The sequence below is a fragment of the Cebidichthys violaceus genome, unplaced genomic scaffold (genome assembly GCF_023349555.1).
Source record: "Cebidichthys violaceus isolate CVI_PGR_0920_01 unplaced genomic scaffold, fCebVio1.0.p SCAF_3, whole genome shotgun sequence".
NCBI lineage: Eukaryota > Metazoa > Chordata > Actinopteri > Perciformes > Stichaeidae > Cebidichthys > Cebidichthys violaceus.
Genome location: NW_027176483.1, coordinates 17,177,443 through 17,197,693, shown reverse-complemented (window position 1 = coordinate 17,197,693; position 20,251 = coordinate 17,177,443). Strand labels below are relative to the sequence as shown.

Below are 20,251 nucleotides of genomic sequence, written 5' to 3'. Positions count from 1 at the left end.
ACCTCCACCTCCACCTCTCCTCAGGATCACTGCTTTCATCGCTTTCCAAAACACGAAACCATTTTCGGGGTGACCTGATCGTATGGCAGCTTATATTTAGATCCTTCAAGTAAAAATAGCAATAAAACAGGGTAAAATATTACAAATAAGTAATTTACTTTTCTACTTTCGTAAAGGTATGATCAAATGTATCATTAAAAGTGGAAGTACTTACCATGCAAAAAAAACCTGTTAGTATATACTTAAGCAGCGTGTGTTGATGGAGCCAATTTTAACTACTTTCTTTACTGCTTCATTAAAAAGGCCTTCCACAGATAATATTACAAAGGAAGTTCAGTGTACCTGTAATGAGGAGTACTACTCCAGCCTGTGTAAACAGTTGTATGTCTCCTGTGGCTTTGGAAGGAGCTTTCTAAAGTCGGAAAGAATTGCCCTGGTGACATCATCACGGTCGTGTTTTGGACCTGGGCTTGAGACTGTTTGACAGAACGCCTGTGTTACAAACTGTTGAAAGAGGGGACCATTAAGGGAGACAAATAGGATCCAAATAAAGATGCTACGCAGGGGCATTGTGGGAAACATAGGACATAGCACTTTAAGAGCTTACTCGTGACTAAAAGTCAGGATACTCAGCCTCTGCCTCATCAATTTTATCTTTCTCTTGTGAATCCCCCAAATATAAGGAAGTGTAATACTAAATCACAACTGAGCCCCTGCAACAATAACCACATCTTATATTAATTTTGAAATGAAATTTACCTTTGAATTTAGAGTCTTAATATACAAAGTAAAGTCATATTAATGTAGCGGAGTAAAAAGTACAATATTTCCCTCAAAAAGTGTAATTCTAAAGTACAAGCTCCTTTAAAATTGTACTTATTCAGTCACTGCCATTCCCCTACAAAGATCTTCAACCACAAGTAACAACAAAAACAAAACCAAGAGCCTCCCTTTGTGTTTTCCTGAACAAATAAAAAAAGAGGTCTGGGATGCAGCCACTTGCTTAATCCTGCAGATTTGCTGTCTACACCATCTGTCAGATCACCAAGCAGTCTGCCACACTCCTGGTCTAACATCTTTTTGCAACACACTGCAGCATCCCTATATTCCTCGGCATTCGTTCATCTATCTATACTTCAAGCCTATCCATAATCTTCAGAGCACCAGTGGCTACTCACAGCCAGCTCACAGTACCGACGTAAAAAGGTCCTAAAATGTATTTCTGTTGTTTGCCCTCTCTGTCCATTGCCTCTACTTTGCCCCCCCTCATCTCTATATCTCCAACCGACGCCCTGCACTCTTTATTTAAACCAGGCATTCGCTAAATGCTTACATATTAATGTGAAACTGGTGGGAAAAAAAACAACAACTTTGTGTTGAATTGGACAGAAATTATTTTTATTGACCAAAGTCCAAATGTGAAGGGAATAGTAAACCGTTCAGTAAACATAAAGTCATTTTGTAAGACAACCTGTACACGGGTTACTGGCTTAAAGAAACAAAGCCTTGGTCCTTTAATATACAACAGCATGTAATCCTCCTTATAAATGTTCAACTGAATGTTTACATGTAGTAAAACAATCCACCAGTACTTCATGAGCATTTAAAACTGCTGGAAAAGCAGACATCCGTCTGACTTCAGAGTCTCACGACGTCTGGTTCTTTGTTTTCGTGTTTCTCTTCAAAGCTGTTCTTGTCTTCTTTCTGGTTCAGTGTTTTTTTCCATCACTGCATCTGTGAGAGGAGCTGCTCTCGGCGCTCTGCACTGATGAAGAAGCGGAGTTTCCGCGGCAACAGCCTTACCTCTACAGGCATGGCCTCGTACTCCTCGTTGTCGATGCTGTAGAAGCCACCGGCATCCTGCGGGGTCAAGACATCAAGCTAAATGTCACGACAAAAACTAACAGACAAAGCTTTAGAAAGTAAACTAAATGATATTAAGCACAATCCTTAAATAGTTACGATTTTCTGTGACATGACAACGAAATAGGATCGAGTCACTTAAACGGGTTTCTGACCTCTGGCAGCTGCAGCTGGCAAGCACTGGCTTCCAGTTTTGTGGAGTCTTTGGTGAATACAGCGGGATCCTCTTCTTTTTTACTCCTATAATGAAGAATTTACATTGACATTCTTTTACTTGAATGTACCAACTCTTATATAAGGTACATTGCCTCCGATTGCAGCAGACTAAACAAAAACTGAATCTACTGACCCGACAGTGATGTACTCGCCCACTGTGAAGTTGTCCGGTTCCGCACAGATCATCAGGGAGTCATTTAAGCGCTGCAAGTCCAAAGACACAAATTATATTTTTTGTAACAATCTAAGAGGAAAAAAAGGCACAATAGTGGGATCTTATCAGGATTTTATAAGAACAGGTACAAGGTTTAGAAAATGAAGTGATTTTGGACCGACCTGCTCCACTGGGTTTTTGTTGTGCGTTTGAATAAACAGCTCCAATGTCGACAGATGCTCCTCCTTCCACTGCTCTGGCTCTTCCACTTTTGGAGGCTCTGAGCAAAGACACACACAAACCACCAAAAACAATTCAACCCACAGTCTTTGACTCACGTTGTCATGCTGTGATCGAAGTATCAACACACGCGCGCGCGCGCGCACACACACACACACACACACACACACACACACACACACACACACACACACACACACACACACACACACACACACACACACACACACACACACACACTACCTTCGACAGGAGGGTTCCAGTGGTTTTTGAGCCTGCGCATGATGCGGTACAGCAGGTTGGGTCTGGGGGGCCTCTGAGGGGGCAGGTCAGCGGGCCGTAGGCTGGGAGCCAGGTAGGACACTGAGACCTCGCGGACCAGGGGCCACTCCTGAGGGATTTTACAACAGCGTAAAATTAAAATACATCTGCAGCAAAAGAATTATAACAGTCATGGGTGACAAGGAAAAAACCTCAAGACATCGACCGTCTTTGATGAGATAATGATATTGGCTAGATATTCAATATTTAAACTGTTTAAAATAAGAAAATACAGCAGTATATTTACAGTTATTTTGTGTCTTATTCAAAACTATAAGTATACTTTTGTCAGGATGGAAAACATCTAAAGCACATAGATAAATACAGAAATTGCACTGAAACTTACACTGAAGAATTTTTTTTCAGGTTAACAGCTTTTTAAGGTAGAATGACTCAATATAATGGCTTTCCAATATCAGATATTTTAAAAAAGGCCGACACTGGTTCAATACACTGTTCTTACCCAAACATGTTCAGAAAACATATTGCCTTACCCGTAGAGTGCTCAACCAATGTGCTGCATTTGTCTTCAGTGGTCCAAGGTACCAATATCTATGAGGAAATATGGTGAATTATTATTTTGTATGGGGGATTGTGTCATGGTCATAATCAGAGTGACAAAATGTGTATTCTTACTTGCTGATTGTTGCAGCCACATCTCTAAAAGCACCCCAACGTAGTCCCGTCAGAGCGAAGACTGGCTGCTCTTTCTCCCCCTACAACACATACACACACACACACACACACACACACACACACACACACACACACACACACACACACACACACACACACACACACACACACACACACACTTTTAAATTCCTGTCCAACCGCTGATACATAATATCTCACTGCATAGTGGAAACAAAACAAAATAGTTTGTGACAATTTAACTTCATTATCCTATTTGAGTGTGAAATCATATATTTCTCAAAATATTTGTTAATTTGACCTGAAAACAAATACTGACATCAGCAAGTATCTGCATTCAAGAACAGATACTATGTCGATAACTTTGAGGCTTTGTAGAATAGTAGAATAGACAGAGGCAGTTTCTCACTTTGATTTGCAGCACATCCAGAGGAACGGTTTCTCCCTTTAGGATGGACAGTGTTGCTGATGTAATGTCTCTGGAAAGGGTGGAAAAATGGGTTTAAATTACATATGTGGAAAACGCGTAGCATGTCCATATCCACGTATATTTACTTGGCGAGACACTTCCAGTACACAGGTCAAAAGATTATGTGATGTTAAAATCTGGAACTTTCCTTATGATATTGAAGAGATACTTACTTGACCTTGTTGTCACTGAGGAGGTGAAGACTTGGACTCAGGGAATTGTGAGAGCCCAGTGGAATGAATCCAATCGGTGTGTTACAGACTGTGTCCTGTGGTCAAAAAAAGCGTGAATCAGTGACATCGATAAAAGAAAAGTCATCTTGCAGATCAACACAACAACTGTGCGACACCTACTTGATCCGGTCTTCGCAGTAAACCTGTGACGACTTCCTGCAAGGTGCCGTCTCCTCCGGCCACGATGAGCATATCCGTCTGTTCCATGAGCTCCATCAGTTTTTTTGCCTGGCCTTCATAATCCGTCTGTAGAGGAAAACAGGATCAACATATGATCACGGTGCCACGCGATGGGATCCCTACTAGAGCCACTCATAGCACCGATGGGTTCCAAGTGAAATTACCTTTACTATCGTGATCTCCACACCAGCCAGGTGTAAAATCGGAGCAGCATTCTTTTCAAACAGTTTGTTGGCTTTCCTGGGGAAGATTGAGAGAGATAGTTGGACATGTTCTGAGAGAGACTGTTGTCTGAGGCTCCAGACAAACCTGTCAGTGAGAGGTGTTGAGGAGCCTTCTTACCCACTGCAAGCTGCAGGGTTCAAGATCACTGTCGCTTTCCTCAGACGCTCCTGCGGTGCTATCTGTTGACGCCCGAATTCCTAAAAGAAACGATGATGATGGTGAGGACTATATGATCGAAGAGGGTTTAGGTTTAAATGCTGACAAGGTGAAGTGCAAGAATAAGTGATGTCTTACCCTGGCGGCGAGACAAGCCTCTGTCCGCAGAACACTGTCACTGATCAGACACACAATGTGGAGACACACGAACAATCAGTAACACAGACCTGTGTAATGATTCTAATCTGAGGAATAGCATCACCTGAAATACTCACCAGTGTATGCCATACAGCCAGTGGCTCCCGTAAGACAGGACGCACACAGCAAATGTGGATTTCTTCCAGTTGTTCCGCAGAGTCCGAAACACTTTCACAACCCGAGCCATCGTTTTGATTAAAATACCCCAGAGCCCTCGACTTAAATGCGGTGCTACCTTTACGGCGGCAGCGAAGTATTGTATTCACGAAAGACAAATTTCCATCTCAGCGGTCACGGATCCGCAACTGTCAGGCGGAGCGTGGACATGTTGGTGTAACGTCAAAACAGTACGGCCTAACACAGGGCGGAACCAATGTTGGTACATGTTATGTTTCATTGACGCGTTTCAAATTAAAAACGAGTACAGCTTTATCAAAATATCATAGAAAATAATATTTGAAACAGAACGGAATGTATTAAACCCATTGGAATTTCAATTAAATTACAAGTTGAGTTAATTTGCATTAAGTGAGTAAACTACAATTCCCTTCCAGCTAGCCGGTTCCTACGGTCCGAGGACCTCGCCTGAAGGGAATAAACAGAATTACAGCAATGTTTGAAATCTTTTTATCCACATAATTACCTAATATTCACATTTAAATGAAACTAGTACATTTTACTAGAGCAAATATTGTCAAAACGTGTTTATAGAATTTATCATTTTAAATTTCACACCGGCACAAACCTACAACCCGCTCCTCTCCAATTCTCCGAGTATCATGGCGGTGCAGATGGCGGTAAATTCGGGTATGAACTATACTTTTTCATTACATAGCTTCATTGTGATGATTCCTAGCAGTGGCTAGTGGTTGTTTGTTCACAGATACATTTGAGGATATTCGCTTTTTAGCGCCTGCTTTGTCGCATGTCATGTTTTGACCACATGGTGACGGATCACTCATTATCAGACTGCTAAGCTAAATTAGCATAGCTTACGAGAAAACGTTAGTTTAGCTAATGTTGGTTTCGCAGTTATTCGGTGGGTAAACACGTTTAACGTCACACTGTTACACGGTTAACGCGTTTTCACACTATATCAAATGTCATACGACAACATGACTTCTCTGGCGCAACTACTGGTAAATAGGTCAGCAGACGAAGCAAAACTGAAACAATCTGACTTGGTACAAACAAACATTATTTGCCATCACTGCTTGGCATGCTGTTGCGTCACGCCCAACACAGTAAAGTTTGTGTAAAACAGTTAAGCTAACGCCCAGACTCAATCTAGACTACAATACACCTGTCAGTGGGCAATGAATCACTGTCAGTTGTTTACTGGTGAGGTTGGTTAGATGTATTTGTACAAACCTGTAATACAATAATCAATTCACTCAAAGTAAAATGATGAGTCTTAATCTACAATAACAAGCGTCACAGGTAAAACTGTTATAAGAAAACTGATATAGGTAATGTGATGTCATGTCACTGGTTCTGTAAATTACTGTCAATCTTTCATCTTATAAGTCTGTATGGTGTTAATACATCAGCATCTGTATTAGTTAGTGATCATTGTTGCAGTCTGTAAGAGGTCTGAAATGTCAACATGGAAAAAGTCACAGGCTCAGGCCCATCCTGTCAGTTATTTACATCAGATATTAAAGATACTTTTGTTGTATTAACAATAATTCATATTCATTTGTTAGAATAGAATTTGACTTGCAAAATCTGAGTCCAGTTAGGAGTGCTGAATCAGTAATGTGTCATACTGAATATGAGATACTCAAAATGCATATGTATGGTTATAAGAAACTAACACAATAGAACTGGGAGAATCAGTCCTGTGTGTGTGTGTGTGTGCTGATACAAGACCTTTGGAATCCCATTTCCTCCCCCAGGAGCCAGTCTGTGGGGGCCGCTGAAGGAGTTGTGGGAGACGGTGGACGGCGCGGTGTTGAGGAGACAGCCAGAGAGCGTCCACCTCCTCGACTTGCAGCTGAAGAAACACAAACCGCACTTTCTGTCACTCTATAAGAACCCGGTGAGATGCCGTGCAAACACATGATTTGTAATGGCGGCCGTATTTGACTGTTAAACAGTAGTATTCTTCCTGTGCATCCTGCAACGTCCTTGGTGCAGACAGACTCATTTTTGATGTCCAGTGTGTCTTCAGGCTCTAATGTTGACAGGATCTGGTCTCCTCTTCATGTTTTAGCCAAAGAGTGCTGAGCAGAGAGAGAAGGTGCGTAAAGCCAGCACCGAGGGCATCGCCATCCAAGGTCAGCAGGGCTCCCGGCTCCTTCCAGAGCAGCTCCTCTCAGAGGCCTTCATCCTCAGCGATTTGTTTGATATTGGAGAGTTGGCGGCTTTGGAGCTTCTGTTAGCAGGTAAAGTGGACATAAGAAAAAGACATTACTTGGAAGCAAAGTTATAAAGGAAGTTATGTACACAATGTATTCTCTAAATATATTCATCTGTCTCCAGGTGAGCAACAGCAGCCCCATTTCCCAGGTCTGACACGAGGTCTAGTAGCTGTGCTGCTCTACTGGGATGGAAAGCTCTGTGTGGCCAACTCCTTGCGCACACTCATCCAGTCACGCCACGGCAAGACCTTCACCCTGGACCTGAGGTAATAAAGCTATCTACGATTAGCACATACATGTGCATTTAATGCTCCACATGATGAGCACGGTTTGTTTCCCCCCTGTCAATACCCATGTTACTTGTTATTGACCTGTACTGTTTGTTTGTTTTCTCATTCAGTGGAGAGCTGGTGGCTTTGACGACGCGTTTTACGGATGAACTAATGATCCAGGGTCTCACCAAACGCATCCTAACCTTGGTGTCGGAGATAAATGTGACGCGCGAGTTTGAACGACTGCAGAAGGAGCGCGGCTTGGGCAATGAGAAGCACAGGAAAGAGGTGGGAGCAAATCCGTTGTGTTGACTTGAAACCGGGATAATTATCTTTTGCAATATGTTTAGTGTTACTCGACTAGTGTAAAGCCAGGAGCTTTCTGTTGTCACTGAAGAAGACACAAGGAGGAGAATAAGGCAAGTTGAATATGGACAACATTTAACTCCCTCTCTTGTCCCCAGGTCTCCGACCTCATCAAAGAGTGCCGACAGGCCCTGGCAGACAGCCTGTTTTCATGGACGTGCCAATCACCTTTGTCTAAAGATGACACCCTGGCTCTTATCGGCCACCTGGAGACAGTGACCGCTCAAGCTGACGGCTCATTGGACAGTGTGAACCTGGCTCTGGTCATGGCACTACTCTACTGCTTGGATGTCAGTTTCGTAGAACAGGGAACAGAAGATAGAGACGGTGAGAACATGTTGAATACATATTGTACTCGTTGCTATGCGGAAGATTGCTGTTGGTTTCAGTATATGTCTTCTACAGCTGGTGAAGGATTGTCTCTGTGTTCCTCTAGATCTGATCCAGACACTGCCGTTGCTGACCGAGAGGCAATATGTGGCTGCAGTACACAGCCGCCTGATGGACGGCCAGCCGTGGAAGCTTCCAGGTCTGCAGGCTGTGTGTCGTCTGGCCTGGGCTCTGTCTCTGAGGGTCCTTTCTCAGCTACCACAGGGATGTGGTAAGGTTTTTGTTCTTGGATATGCATTAAATATACCTTGTAGCTGTTTGAAGAAAAAGTTTTGAATGAGATCTCAAAGATGGAAGCCATTTAAAAGGAGTATATTTTTAAATGTGTGTGATGCGCAGCCCTGGTTGAGTTCACGGAGGCAGACGAGGCTCTGGCTGACCAGGCTCTACTGGGAGATGTCTTCCTGTTTATGAAGGAGGGCATTCTGGGATGTGAGAGTTTTTCCCAGGAAGAGTTCTACATCCGCCGCCTCCATTCACTCATCACAGACTTTCTGGCACTCATGCCAATGAAGGTGAGAGATGTCCACGACCAACGAGTTTGACTTGTCATGTTGTAGTGTTAACTTGACTGAGTTATCAGGTTGTAGTTTTGTTATTTTGGATGTTCATTAAATCGTTTAATTAACATATTTTTACTGTATTTTGTAGGTGAAACAGCTTCGTAACCGTGCTGATGAAGATGCCCGCCTGGTGCACATGTCCTTACAGATGGACAGCGAGCTTCCATCATCGATGCGCAAGGACTTAGACCACCTCATGATCCTCGTCAGTGTTTTTTGCCAACACAAACAGAAAATTGCAGTGGCCTGTCATTCTGGGTTAGGGTTTGTAACAGTGTTGGTTACTGCTTTGTCTTTCCAGATAGGAGAGTTTTACAGTAAGGACTCATTTGGGCTGGAGTTGGGTCTGGAGTTCTGGGGTCACACAGAGTCTCTTCAACACACCTCCCTGCAGGGATCTTACCTGGGAATGGCGCTGCAAAGGCCTCCACATAAACAGGTAGGAGCTGAGCTTTCTAGAACCTTGTAGCGCAAAAACAATCAATGTCTCCTCACACCAAGAATTGTAGTAGGACGTTTTTAAAATGTTGAATTTGTATCACTCTGGCATTCTGTTGAAAGTTTTTCTCTTTTCTTTATTGTAGGTGGTTCTGTCCAAGTTTGTGCGTCAGATGGGAGACCTCCTCCCCTCCACCCTCTACATCTCTTATCTCCGTATGCTGAAAGGACTCGCCAATGGTCCTCAGTGTGCCCACTACTCCTTCAGTCTGCTGAAAACCAACGGAGCCACACACAGTAAGAGCAGATTGTTGTTATCACGAGGAAGACTTCGTAAACTTCTCGTCTGGGATTGAATAGGAATGAACATATTTTCAGATCGATATCCGAAACCGAAACTATTGAACATTTGATGTGCAGTTTGGCTTCTTTGCAAAGACAATTTCATTGATTTTGTGGTAATCTGGTTTGTGAATTAGTGTCATTAGTGTATTAACTATTTTTGTGGTATGTGACTGTTCAGTAGTAAATATGAAAGTAATATTGACCATTTCAAATCCTAAGTAATTTAACTTCAAATTTAGGTGATCTGAACATCAGACTCTAAAAGCCTACTGCTTTAGTGTAATACATATCCAAATGAAAGGAAATTAACCTCATGTTCATGTATGCAGGTGACAACATCCAGGGCGTTTCAGGCAGCCCGGTGTCTTGGGAACATTTCTTTCACTCCCTCATGCTCTACCACGAGAACCTGCGGCGAGACTTTCCAAATCCAGACGCATCGCAGTACCGCCACCCATCACTAAGGGGCATCACCCAAAGGGAGCTGGAAGGACTCACCTCGTTTTTGCAGTTGCTCACCACCATCATTACATGGGTACGGAACAAGATTCAGTTGAGAAACTAACATTCAGGTTGCTGAGATCTCTCTTATCCAACTTTATTGGGGTGTGTTTTGTATGATGTTTTTTTTTTCTTTCTGTAGAGTGAAAATGCTCGACTGGCGTTGTGTGAGCATCCCCAGTGGACCCCGGTTGTGGTGATGTTGGGGTTGCTACAGTGCAGCGTTCCTCCCGTCCTGAAGGCGGAGCTCCTGCTCTGCCTGGCAGCCTTTGGGAAGTCACCGGAGATCGCAGCCTCACTCTGGCAGTCACTGGAGTACACACAGGTTAGCCTTTACTGAAGGAACAGAACAGTTTAGTAGACGATTTTATAAGAACTAAAGTCTGCCAGGTATAAACATAATTACTGAAACTTTGTTATCTTTATCAAGCTCAGGATCGAGCCTGTGAAGTGATCTTATTTTGCCAATAATACCAGACTAACAACAAAACTTTTAATTTATAGTCTTAGTCGTATAATCTGAGTGGCTGTCAGATTTTCTCAAGTGGTGGGTGTATTCTCGTCTTTATCTAACAGACTGTGTTCTTGTAGTGTTAAGACAGTGTTTTGAGTTTTAAAGTTTTATAACTTCATGTTCTTTAACCACAGATCCTTCAGACAGTGCGAGCCCCAGGACAGAGGCAGGCAGCTGGAATTGAGGTGAGATGTTTGTGGTTAGTGAATTTGATGCTCACTACTCCTTCAACCCAATTTGAAGGAAGGCTTTGAATTAGTTCTGTCTCTCTTAACTATAGGCAAATAAGATGGTTCATTAGTCAGGATCATTTTTAATTTGTTCGCTTTAAGATAACGTTTGACTGATGCTCAAAGGGAATATTTTTAAGACTCAAATGTGTTGTGATGCAAAATAATGCTGACTGGAAGGGAATAGCTTTTTACTGAATCTAGCAAAGTAACTTTAATAGATAACATCTCAGAGACTTTAATCTCTCATCAAAGTGAACACTTCCTGTTAAAAGCTGTGTGACCTGTAAGTAGATGCACAGTTTGGTGGTGAACTGTCTGACTTTGTTTTTGTGTTTTTCGGCTCTCAGGTGGAGCTGAATGAGATTGAGTCGAGCTCTGAGGAGTATCCCCTGACACGAGGCTTCTGTCACCTGATCAGCACATTGGTCGAGAGCAGCCTGCCCGTTAACTTGGGGGCGGGGCATCGCGTGCCAGGCTTTCAGCCCTACCTGAACTTCTTGCGTGACTCTGTGTTCCTCCCCTTCCCCACCAGAGCATATCGCCATCCAGCTGAGAAGGTGAAGTGCTGTGTAGTGCTCCCCCGGTGTCCTGTAAGGTGGAGACATGTCGCTGCAGTGTGCATGTATGCTTTTTAAACATCTATTCATTTGTTTTTCCATTTTGTGCCATCTCTCAGTGGGAGGTTGCTGATGCTGTCCTGGAGGTGTTCCACAAGCTGCTGCGGGACTACGAGCCCCAGCCATCAGACTTTGTCCCGGAGATGGTGGAGCTGCAGGGCGAGCAGGTCGAGGCCCACAAGCCCCCCGGCCACAGCATCATGTTCCACCTGCTCAACGACTCGCCCGTGCTGGCGCTCTGCCTCAGCCTGCTGGAGGAGGGCGTACGCCAGCTGGACACCTACGCACCCTTCCCTGGTGAGAGAACATCTGCAGCTGCTGTCGGGGAAAGAGAGATCGCATGTGTGTGTTTGTTCTGACCACATGCTCCGTCACTCTTCCCCTACAGGTAAGAAGCACTTGGAGTCGGCGGTGCTGCGCTGCCTGTGCCTGCTGGACTTGGCTCTGCAGAAGGAGGTGGTGTTCATGGACCTCCTCAGGGAGAGCCAGGCCTCCCTGCTGGTTTCCCCGTTGGAGCAGCTCCTCCAGGGGGTCAGTCCTCAAACTCGAAGGGCAGATCACATCGTCAACATTGCCAGGTAAGGGCATCCCGGTTTGGTATTGACACCATGGTTGTGATTTTTGTTGAGTCTGTTCTCGTATCACATGTATAACTACTCTTTAAAAGGCTAATTTGTTCAGAATGAGTGTAACTTAATGGCGGCCTATGTTTGTCCTTGCAGGTATCTTTACCACAGCAGCTCCAACCCAGAGGCTGCTTTCCAGAGCGCAAAGATCCTGCGTCGTATCTCAAACTACCCCAACATTCAGACGAGGCTGGTGGGAGACTTCACACACGACACGGTATATTTATAAAGTCTCAACTCTGGCCAAATGAAAAAAATAAAATGGTGATGTGTGGAACTTATGTTGTGTTTGAAGTTGAGAACACGATCTCTGTCTTTTAGTCTGTGAGTGACAAGCTTATGGCCGGCTTTGTGGAGTGTCTGGACAGTGAAGAGGCAGAGGAGGGAACAGAGAACGGAGATGGTGAGAGACGAGTCTTGTTGTCTGTAAAAACAAAAAGTAATAAATGAATCAGCCTGAACACTGTTCCATCTTTTGCATTTGGTTTAAATCCTGTTGTTTTAATACTGTGAAAGCTAAACCTGATATCGTAACCGTCACATTCAAACTCACCTACTTTATTGCCTCCAGACTCAGACCCACAAAAGAAGGTTGCAAGAATCCGACATGAAACTCAGATCCATATGCTGAACCTGCTCATCACCTCCTTGGAGCTGAAGACGCCAAATCTGGCCTTGTATCTTTTGGGCTATGAAGTCAAGAAGCCTGTGTCCTCCACCAACCTCCAGGACCCAGGTCAGACCACGACCTTGGCTGTTGGCATTGGATTTTAGCAATATTTTCCTGGTTCTGGTTTGGATGGAGTGTAATCTGTCAGTTGACAGGTGAATTTTTGGTGTTACAGGTGTGTTGGGATGTCCACGGAGCTGCCTGCACGCCATCCTGAGTCTGCTGCAGAGAGGCACGGAGAAGAGATCCGGACCTGTCCTCACACAGCAGGCCCCGCACCTGGCTGAGCTCTGCTACCAGGTACTGCTCATCCTCTACGCTATACTACTTGCATTGTATGCCTAGTAGGTTGAAAGTAAACATGGAATCTGTGTGTGGGCTGATTATTGTTCTTGTTTGTCATTGTCTGCCTCTCTCAGGTGATCTACCAGCTTTGCGCCTGCCCAGACACATCCGGGCCTACTATGCGCTATTTGAGGACTAGCCAGGACTTCCTGTTCTCTCACCTGCAGCACCTACCCTTCATCCTGCCTAGTGAGTACAGTGTCCCGGCTGGTCCCCTTGTTCCTAAAAATATAAAATAACAAAAACATTAGGGAAGGAGGCAGGATGTTCTGCAGGAAATGCAGAACCTTAATGGATTGTTTTGTATTCCGGCTGAAAGGCTAAGTAAATATTGCAAAGCTTTGTATAGTATGACTGTCAGAATGTGATTGTAGGTGTGTGTTTATGAAAATACAGTGAAAGTAGAATGTCTTTTCTTTTCATTGATTCGATTCTACTATCTGCTCTCCTCAGGTAATCAGATCGCTGCCCTCTCCCAGATGTCTTGGCTCATGAAAACAGCTGCCATTGAGCTGAGAGTGACCTCACTGAACCGCCAGCGTTCACACACACAGCGCCTTGTCAGCCTCCTGTTGGATGACCAGCCACACACTCAACATACAGGTATGTTAAGTCCTTTTTGAAGGACGCATTTTAATTTATTCAATCATTCAAGTAATTCTGGCCTTTCATTTTTAATGTTTATGGTCTACTCTAAAATATAAAAAAATTACAAACACTCTGATAAATGCACACTCAAACTCCCAATCACATGACCGCTCTTTACTGTATGAACCTAAAACATCATTTTTCTTTATAGCTGATGGGGAATCGGGAATGGAAGAAGAAACCAGATCAGTCAGCGGGTTCCTGCATTTCGACACAGTTTCTAAAGGTTTGTCCCACCTCAGTACACATTTAAACCAAACGTTGTTCTTTAAATCCAGTCAACGTTTAAGGACTCCTCACACACTGGAGTCATTTATTCTAGCTGCCATTTAAGCCTCTTGTTCTTTTAGAATGATACCAGATGGGGTCTCGACATTTTCTCTCATCTTTTCCTTGTTTGATGCCATCAGTGCGCAGGAAGTTGCTGAGTGTTCTGGACGCCATCGAATTCAGTCAGGATATGCCTGAGCTGCTGCAGCTGGACTTCTTTGAGCGCACTCAGATAGAGCAGGTGATCTCCAACTGTGAGCACGTCAATGAGCAAGGACACACTGTGTGCAACGTGAAGGTGGGTTTCCAGGTTGAACACGTTTGTGTTGTTTCAACTATTTAGTTTGTGTTTGATCTTCCGCTGATGTCTCGTATTTTGTTTTAATTTTGTTACAGTTGCTGCATAGAGTGCTGGTTGCTGAGGTGAATGCGCTGCAGGGAATGGCAGCCATTGGACAGAGGCCCCTGTTGATGGAGGTTAGTTAACTAAAACTAATAGGACTTATTCTTTTGTGTGTAATTTTAGCAGCATGTTTTGGGGCCAGAATAACCAGAAAGGAGCCATCATCCAGTGGTAACTTTTGAAATGTGTTGTTTTCGAATGACTCCCTTTGACCAATGCTGTGATTGAAAGCACACCAGCCTTTTCCCATCACTAATGCAGTCACTCTCTCAGAGGTGAATTCACTCCCGTGTGTCCCTGTGTGTATCCTTCTAGGAGGTGAACTCCATCCTGCAGCAGGTGGTGGAGCGCAATCGTGTCCGTAGGAGTTTGAGTGCGAAGCGTCATGCACTGCGGTCCTGGAGGAGCCTGGTGGAGACGCTGCTGACCGCCTGCCCTGCTGATCTCATACCCGCCGATGACAGGCAGCTCATCATCAGAGACTTGCTGCTAGACCTGCATGATAAGGTCAGTTATTGTACTTTGGATGCAGTCATTTATGAAAAGGTTTGGCAAGGTACAATCTGAATCACCCCCTACTCCTAGTAAGCAACTTCTTCAAGGGTGTCATTGCTTTTATTCAGTGGTCCTCATTACATTCAATCAATCAAAGTAGAGAAAAACCTGAGAAATTGTTTATCTCCGGGTTGTTGTACCAACTAAATGTTGCTGTTCATTGCCCAGGTGTTGTCTGAGGAGGCTGCCGGAGAACTGATGCCCATTGTTGCTGGGGCAGTCTTCACTCTGACAGCCCACCTCAGCCAATCAGTCCTGTCTGAGCAGCAGCAGGGGGCGGGATTAGAAGCATCCTCTGGCTTCGCCTCCATCGCCAACTCAGCCCTGCACCTGATTCTCCGCAAGCTGCTGGACTTCATCCTTTGTACTGGTTAGTGATGACACAAACACACACTTCTCACACATGTGTTGCTCTGATAAACCTTTGTGAGGTTAGATTTCATAATGTTATCTTTTGCATTTAAAGGCGGTGGATACCAGCGTCTGCGTGCTCACTTGTATGGCTCCCTGCTGTACTACCTTCAAATCGCCCAGAAACCCGAAGAACCAGACACTCTGCAGACAGGTACAACACAGAAACATGAATACAGACAGTCTGGAAAATATGCAGAGTTCATATTATTTATGATATGGACCTCTTGTTATTTCACAAATGTACATTTTCAGAAGTTGTCTGAATGCTGTATGGCCAATCTTTACAGACAAGTCCTTTGTCTGGTGTTATGTCAAATTGACAATGTACAGATGTTGTTTGGTCATCTGAGAAAATCTCCCTCTCCATCCCTCCAGCAGGGAAAGCAATGTGGGAGCGTCTCACAGCCCCTGAAGATGGTTTCTCCAAACTGCAGAGAGAGAACCTTGCTATCATTGAGAGCTATGGCAAGGCTCTCATGGAGGTGGTGTGTCGGGACGCCTGTGACGGCCATGAAATCAGCAGGGTAAGAGCCACACTGTTAAATTCATACAACGATAGGCATATATATATATATATACACATATATACACACATATATATATACATATATATATATATATATATATATATATATATATATATATATATATATATATATATATATATATATATATATATATATATCATTACCTAGCCAGGCTCTTTGTTTGTCTCTCAGTGCTTGCTTTGTCTCCTCTCCCCGTCTGTCAGATGTTGGCTCTGGCGGTGCTGGACCGGATCCTTTCCATAGACCGCCAGAACCAGTGGCTGCTTTATGTCTGCAACAGTGGCTACCTGCGGTCGCTGGTGGAGAGCCTGAGGCAGGACGACGTCGCCCTGCAGAGCCTGCTCACACCTCAGCCACCGCTCCTCAAACCACTTTACATCTACGAGAGCAAGATGGTGAGCACATGTGCACTTCTACCCGTTTTTTTTCCCCCAAAGTAGACCCGTAGCCTCGGTCTAAATCCTCTGTAACTACAGGATTATGACGGTACCAACTCTGCTGTGTGTTCTCAGGCTCTGCTGACTCGTGTGGCGAAGACGGGTCAGGGAGCTGTGGAGCTGCTGCGTTGTGGCCTGGTGGCACAGCTGATAGAGTGTCAGGTGTTTGACATGGTGCCTGACAGCGATGCACACAGGTATGGAAGTGAAGAGGGAAGGAAAGAGGTGGCGGCGTAAATTAGTAATTTGGGATAAAATGCCCCCCAAATAAGTCAGTTTCTTCCACTCTGACTGTCTCGTTCAGATGACATTTGTTCTTAAGGTGTCTATTAATAGCGTTCCCTAAATTTGTGTGTGTTCCCTGATGGTCAACAGGGTGATGAGGGACCCGTCAGGCTTCATCCCCAGCCCCATGGACCGCTACAGGCAGATTCTCCTCCCAACCCTGAGGCTCTTTCAGGTGATCTTGACCTCTACAACAATGAATCACCAGCAGGGGGCGGCACAGGTAAGCGCACAGCTATCGATATCAACAAGACTATTTCTATTGTTTGGTCCTGGCAAACAATTTTATGGTCATTGCACAAACATCCTAACTCTGTGTCTCTGTCTCTGTCTCTGTCTCTGTCTCTGTGTGTGTGTGTGTGTGTGTGTGTGTGTGTGTGTGTGTGTGTGTGTGTGTGTGTGTGTGTGTGTGTGTGTGTGTGTGTGTGTGTGTGTGTGTGTGTGTGTAGGTTCTGCAGTGGCTGATAGTGCACGCCGACACCATCCAGTCCCTGTTGCGCTGTCAGGAGCTCAGTATGGGAGCTTTGCAGGAGCTCTCTTTGCTTACTGGCATCATCAGTAAGACTGCTTTGCCAGGTACAATAGTACAGTCCCTCTCCTCTTCTTATTTGCTATCTATTGTAGTTATCTATTTCCATTGTGTATGCCACATGTTCACATTCAGAGGACTGAATGAATGGTGGTGTTCATGCTCTGCTTGGTCTCTCTCAGGTGCCCTCGAGACCGGTGGGGAGATCAACAGTGCTGCTCTTATGGAGTTCCAGGGACACATCAACAGATTTCAGGTCAGACGGCTGCCTTTCTTTTTTTCTTTTTTTTTTTAAATCATGTGTCGTATTGATGTGTTTTCGCTGTCGTCTTCTTGCTAATGCACGTCCATTCCAGTGTGTGAGTCCTTACAGTGGATTAATGCGTCTCTTCATGTTCCAGCGTCTCTGTCTGTCGCTGCTTGGCCGTCTGGCGGGGAGCGAGCGGGAGAGGCTGCTGAAGCAGGCCGAGATCGCCGCACCTGGAGACTCGGCAGAAAGACGAGAGGAGATGGAGGTGGCCATGCAGCAGGTCGGACAAAAAGTCTTCTCTGAATGAAGTAGTACGAGATGCGTGACGAGGGTGGTGGTGCATGGGATCACTTCGTGTTTTGTTGTTCCTTCAGCAGTTTAGTTTATGTGAGCTTGTCTCCTTGGAATGTCAGTAGCATCTTCCTAGTTGTAGTAGAAGTTACCAAGCACACCTTTCACATATTCCAACAGTAAAATGGACAGAGAGGGGAAAGGCCACTGAAACAATGCGTGTTGGGTGTTGTATGCATAGTCATGATTATTCCTCAGTGCTGCATAGTCTGACCTGAGAGGTGCTGTCCTCTGTCCTCTGTCCACAGGTGTGTGCTAACATCATGGAGTACTGCCAAACCCTGCTGCTGCAGAGCTCAGCCCAGGCCCAGTTCAGCATCTGCCTGTTCAGCCCGTCAGGCAGCGAGCCAGCTGGCAGGGACGGAGGACGCTCAGGTCAGTGAGGTTCTGCCCGTACCAAGAAGAGGAAAAGGACTTTTAAGTCATGCGGCTGTACACTGTGTGAACAAGCATACTTTTAAACTTCTTTTACAGTATTAGTCGTCTTCCTTCTGTGAATTTAGCTTTTACCACACATTAGCTTTGTATGTCCAGCAGCACTTGTCCACTTCCACAGTATGAGACTGAACCGCAGCTCTTATTTTTTTTTAAGATCTGTCGTCCACTCTGCCATCGATGGTTTACTCTCGGGCCCCCAGTCTGGGTCTGGTCCTCTACCTGCTGAAGAACAGCGCTGCCGATTTCTTCCGGTTCCACCAGAGTCACAGACAAAGCCTGGGCAAGCTGCAGACCCTGGATCAGCTGCCTCCTGAGGAGCTGAAGGAGGTAATGAAGGACCAATACACTGATTTGCTCTGTCTCACACTCACCACACTGCTGTACATGTTGGGCAAACTGTTTTTAAAAGTGGAGGTAAACAAAGGTATAAATACAAAGTAACTGTTCTTTATTTTCTGCATCTTTTTGGCTCCAACATGCATTGTCCTCAGTTCTAACCACATCTTCTCTGCAGCTGTGCCAAGGCCTGGTGTCGGGCCCCGGAGGGGTGGAGAAAATCTCTTCGGTCCAGAGGAGCTTGCTGGCCAAGAGACGACTGGTCCAGCTCATCAACAACAGAGCCAAGCTGCTGTCCCTGTGCTCCTGTATCCTTTTGGCCTTTTGCAGGCACAGTTGTAGTCCCGGGACTCGCATATTGTCATCAGTATGTCATTTTATATTTGTCTTTAAAAGTTCTCTTCAGTAAGTTGGAGTAACGAGCTAGACGTGTAGAAATGCCGCATCATGAATCGCCTTGAAATACCTTGACCGGCCTCTTCCTCAGACGTCATTGAGACGTGTCTGTTTGTGTTGTGGCGCCACCTGGAGTACTACCTGTTGCATTGCACTCCCACCGACCCCAAAGACTCCCTGATGCCTGGAGCCAGTCTGTATAGATCTCGCCTCACAGACGGTGAGAAATATGTTCCAGATATACGCACATGTAAAGCAGGCCTGATGTAATGAGCAGAAAACTCACCTGCAAAGCTATTGTTTCTAGTGCTTGGTTTTTGAGTGAATTTACCTTTTATATATTCATTTCATTACATTTTTTATGTTCTTCAGACTCGTTTGGCGGGTTGCAGGCAAGTGGAGGTCGTGGCCTCGGTCTGTCCAGAGTCAGCCAACAAGACCTAGACCTGGTAAGAAATGGCAAATGTGGGCAATGGGCAAAATGTCTCATACACTTTGAATGCAGCTCTGACAAACATTGTGTGTGTGTGTGTGTGTGTGTGTGTGTGTGTGTGTGTGTGTGTGTGTGTGTGTGTGTGTGTGTGTGTGTGTGTGTGTGTGTGTGTGTGTGTGTGTGTGTGTGTGTGTCCGCCTACATTACTCCTGATCCCTCTTGGCTTGTGTTTGTGTGACTGCAGCTGAAGAGCGACATGGCCGCAGGTTTCGGGGAGGCTCTGCAGAGGAAGCTGCTGGAGGTGGAGGGTTTGTACAGCCAGGTTCGCTCCCGCTACACCTTCATCCAGGCCCTGGTTCGCAGGATTCGAGGCCTGCTCCGACAGCCCAAAAGCTGAGACAGACACACACACATACAAAGACTGTCCAAAACCCAAACTCTCAGTTCCACATTGACTCAAAACTTCTGCCAAGCAACGCCGGAGAATTACAGACGATCCCAACTTTCTGTCAGGTGGCTTTTTCTGGCAACATCACTCCTTTTTACCGACCTGTTGCAGCTCCTCTCTTCAGTATTGTGAGATGTAAATGCCGTCATGGTGCATTCTTTGTGAGCTATCCTAATTTTGTTTGACTAGCGCTGTGCAAGTGTTTCTCAAAGAAGTGGGGAAAAGTAACCGGCACAACACGCTTACATTTTTACTCATTAAGATAATTTGATATTCTTATTGTTTGTTTTTCTCTTTTTTTTGTGAAAATAAAGTTTTTCTAAATCTGTTAAATACTTTGTGTGTGTGTGAACTAGAC

The 20,251-nt window shown here is 44.9% G+C and overlaps 2 protein-coding genes across 3 annotated transcripts; one reads left to right on the top strand and one right to left on the bottom strand.

Moving 5' to 3' along the window:
* Window positions 1-1,377: 1,377 nt before the first annotated feature.
* On the bottom strand, window positions 1,378-5,253 carry agk (acylglycerol kinase). The gene is made up of 14 exons (XM_068723032.1): window positions 4,987-5,253; window positions 4,850-4,889; window positions 4,673-4,752; window positions 4,495-4,570; window positions 4,271-4,396; window positions 4,091-4,185; window positions 3,858-3,927; window positions 3,431-3,510; window positions 3,289-3,346; window positions 2,717-2,864; window positions 2,416-2,513; window positions 2,213-2,283; window positions 2,019-2,103; window positions 1,378-1,860 (listed from the first exon to the last, which is right to left on the bottom strand). The coding sequence occupies exons 1-14, from the start codon at window positions 5,094-5,096 to the stop codon at window positions 1,726-1,728; spliced, it is 1,272 nt and encodes a 423-aa protein (XP_068579133.1). The 5' UTR covers window positions 5,097-5,253; the 3' UTR covers window positions 1,378-1,725.
* Window positions 5,254-5,676: 423 nt separating this feature from the next.
* On the top strand, window positions 5,677-20,226 carry nup205 (nucleoporin 205). Of its 2 annotated transcripts, none has more exons than XM_068723146.1 (42): window positions 5,677-5,716; window positions 6,808-6,950; window positions 7,125-7,296; window positions 7,394-7,538; window positions 7,673-7,832; window positions 8,009-8,237; window positions 8,347-8,511; window positions 8,640-8,815; window positions 8,952-9,068; window positions 9,165-9,302; window positions 9,448-9,598; window positions 9,976-10,181; window positions 10,290-10,472; window positions 10,796-10,846; window positions 11,242-11,451; window positions 11,571-11,808; window positions 11,900-12,089; window positions 12,234-12,354; window positions 12,459-12,540; window positions 12,709-12,873; window positions 12,983-13,107; window positions 13,227-13,341; window positions 13,606-13,755; window positions 13,952-14,026; window positions 14,211-14,368; window positions 14,467-14,547; window positions 14,789-14,980; window positions 15,197-15,398; window positions 15,495-15,593; window positions 15,821-15,966; window positions 16,194-16,385; window positions 16,503-16,624; window positions 16,803-16,935; window positions 17,162-17,288; window positions 17,424-17,497; window positions 17,643-17,771; window positions 18,091-18,217; window positions 18,435-18,607; window positions 18,795-18,924; window positions 19,104-19,232; window positions 19,385-19,461; window positions 19,690-20,226. In XM_068723146.1, exons 1-42 carry the CDS (start codon window positions 5,689-5,691, stop codon window positions 19,840-19,842), a joined length of 5,979 nt encoding a protein of 1,992 aa, XP_068579247.1. In that variant the 5' UTR covers window positions 5,677-5,688; the 3' UTR covers window positions 19,843-20,226. The 2 variants fall into 2 exon arrangements, with proteins under 2 accessions (XP_068579247.1, XP_068579246.1); XM_068723145.1 differs by having other exon boundaries at window positions 15,818-15,966.
* Window positions 20,227-20,251: the final 25 nt, after the last annotated feature.

Coding starts and splice junctions, on each gene's coding strand:
- nup205 (XM_068723145.1), top strand. CDS start 5,689: ATGGCGGTGCAGATGGCGGTAAATTCGG. Junction 8,512..8,639: donor TCAGCTACCACAGGGATGTG/GTAAGGTTTTTG, acceptor TGTGATGCGCAG/CCCTGGTTGAGTTCACGGAG. Junction 14,981..15,196: donor TGCTAGACCTGCATGATAAG/GTCAGTTATTGT, acceptor TTCATTGCCCAG/GTGTTGTCTGAGGAGGCTGC.
- agk (XM_068723032.1), bottom strand. CDS start 5,096: ATGGCTCGGGTTGTGAAAGTGTTTCGGACTCTGCGGAACAACTGGAAG. Junction 3,928..4,090: donor CTCAGTGACAACAAGGTCAA/GTAAGTATCTCT, acceptor CACCCTTTCCAG/AGACATTACATCAGCAACAC. Junction 2,865..3,288: donor ATTGGTTGAGCACTCTACGG/GTAAGGCAATAT, acceptor AAAATCCCTCAG/GAGTGGCCCCTGGTCCGCGA.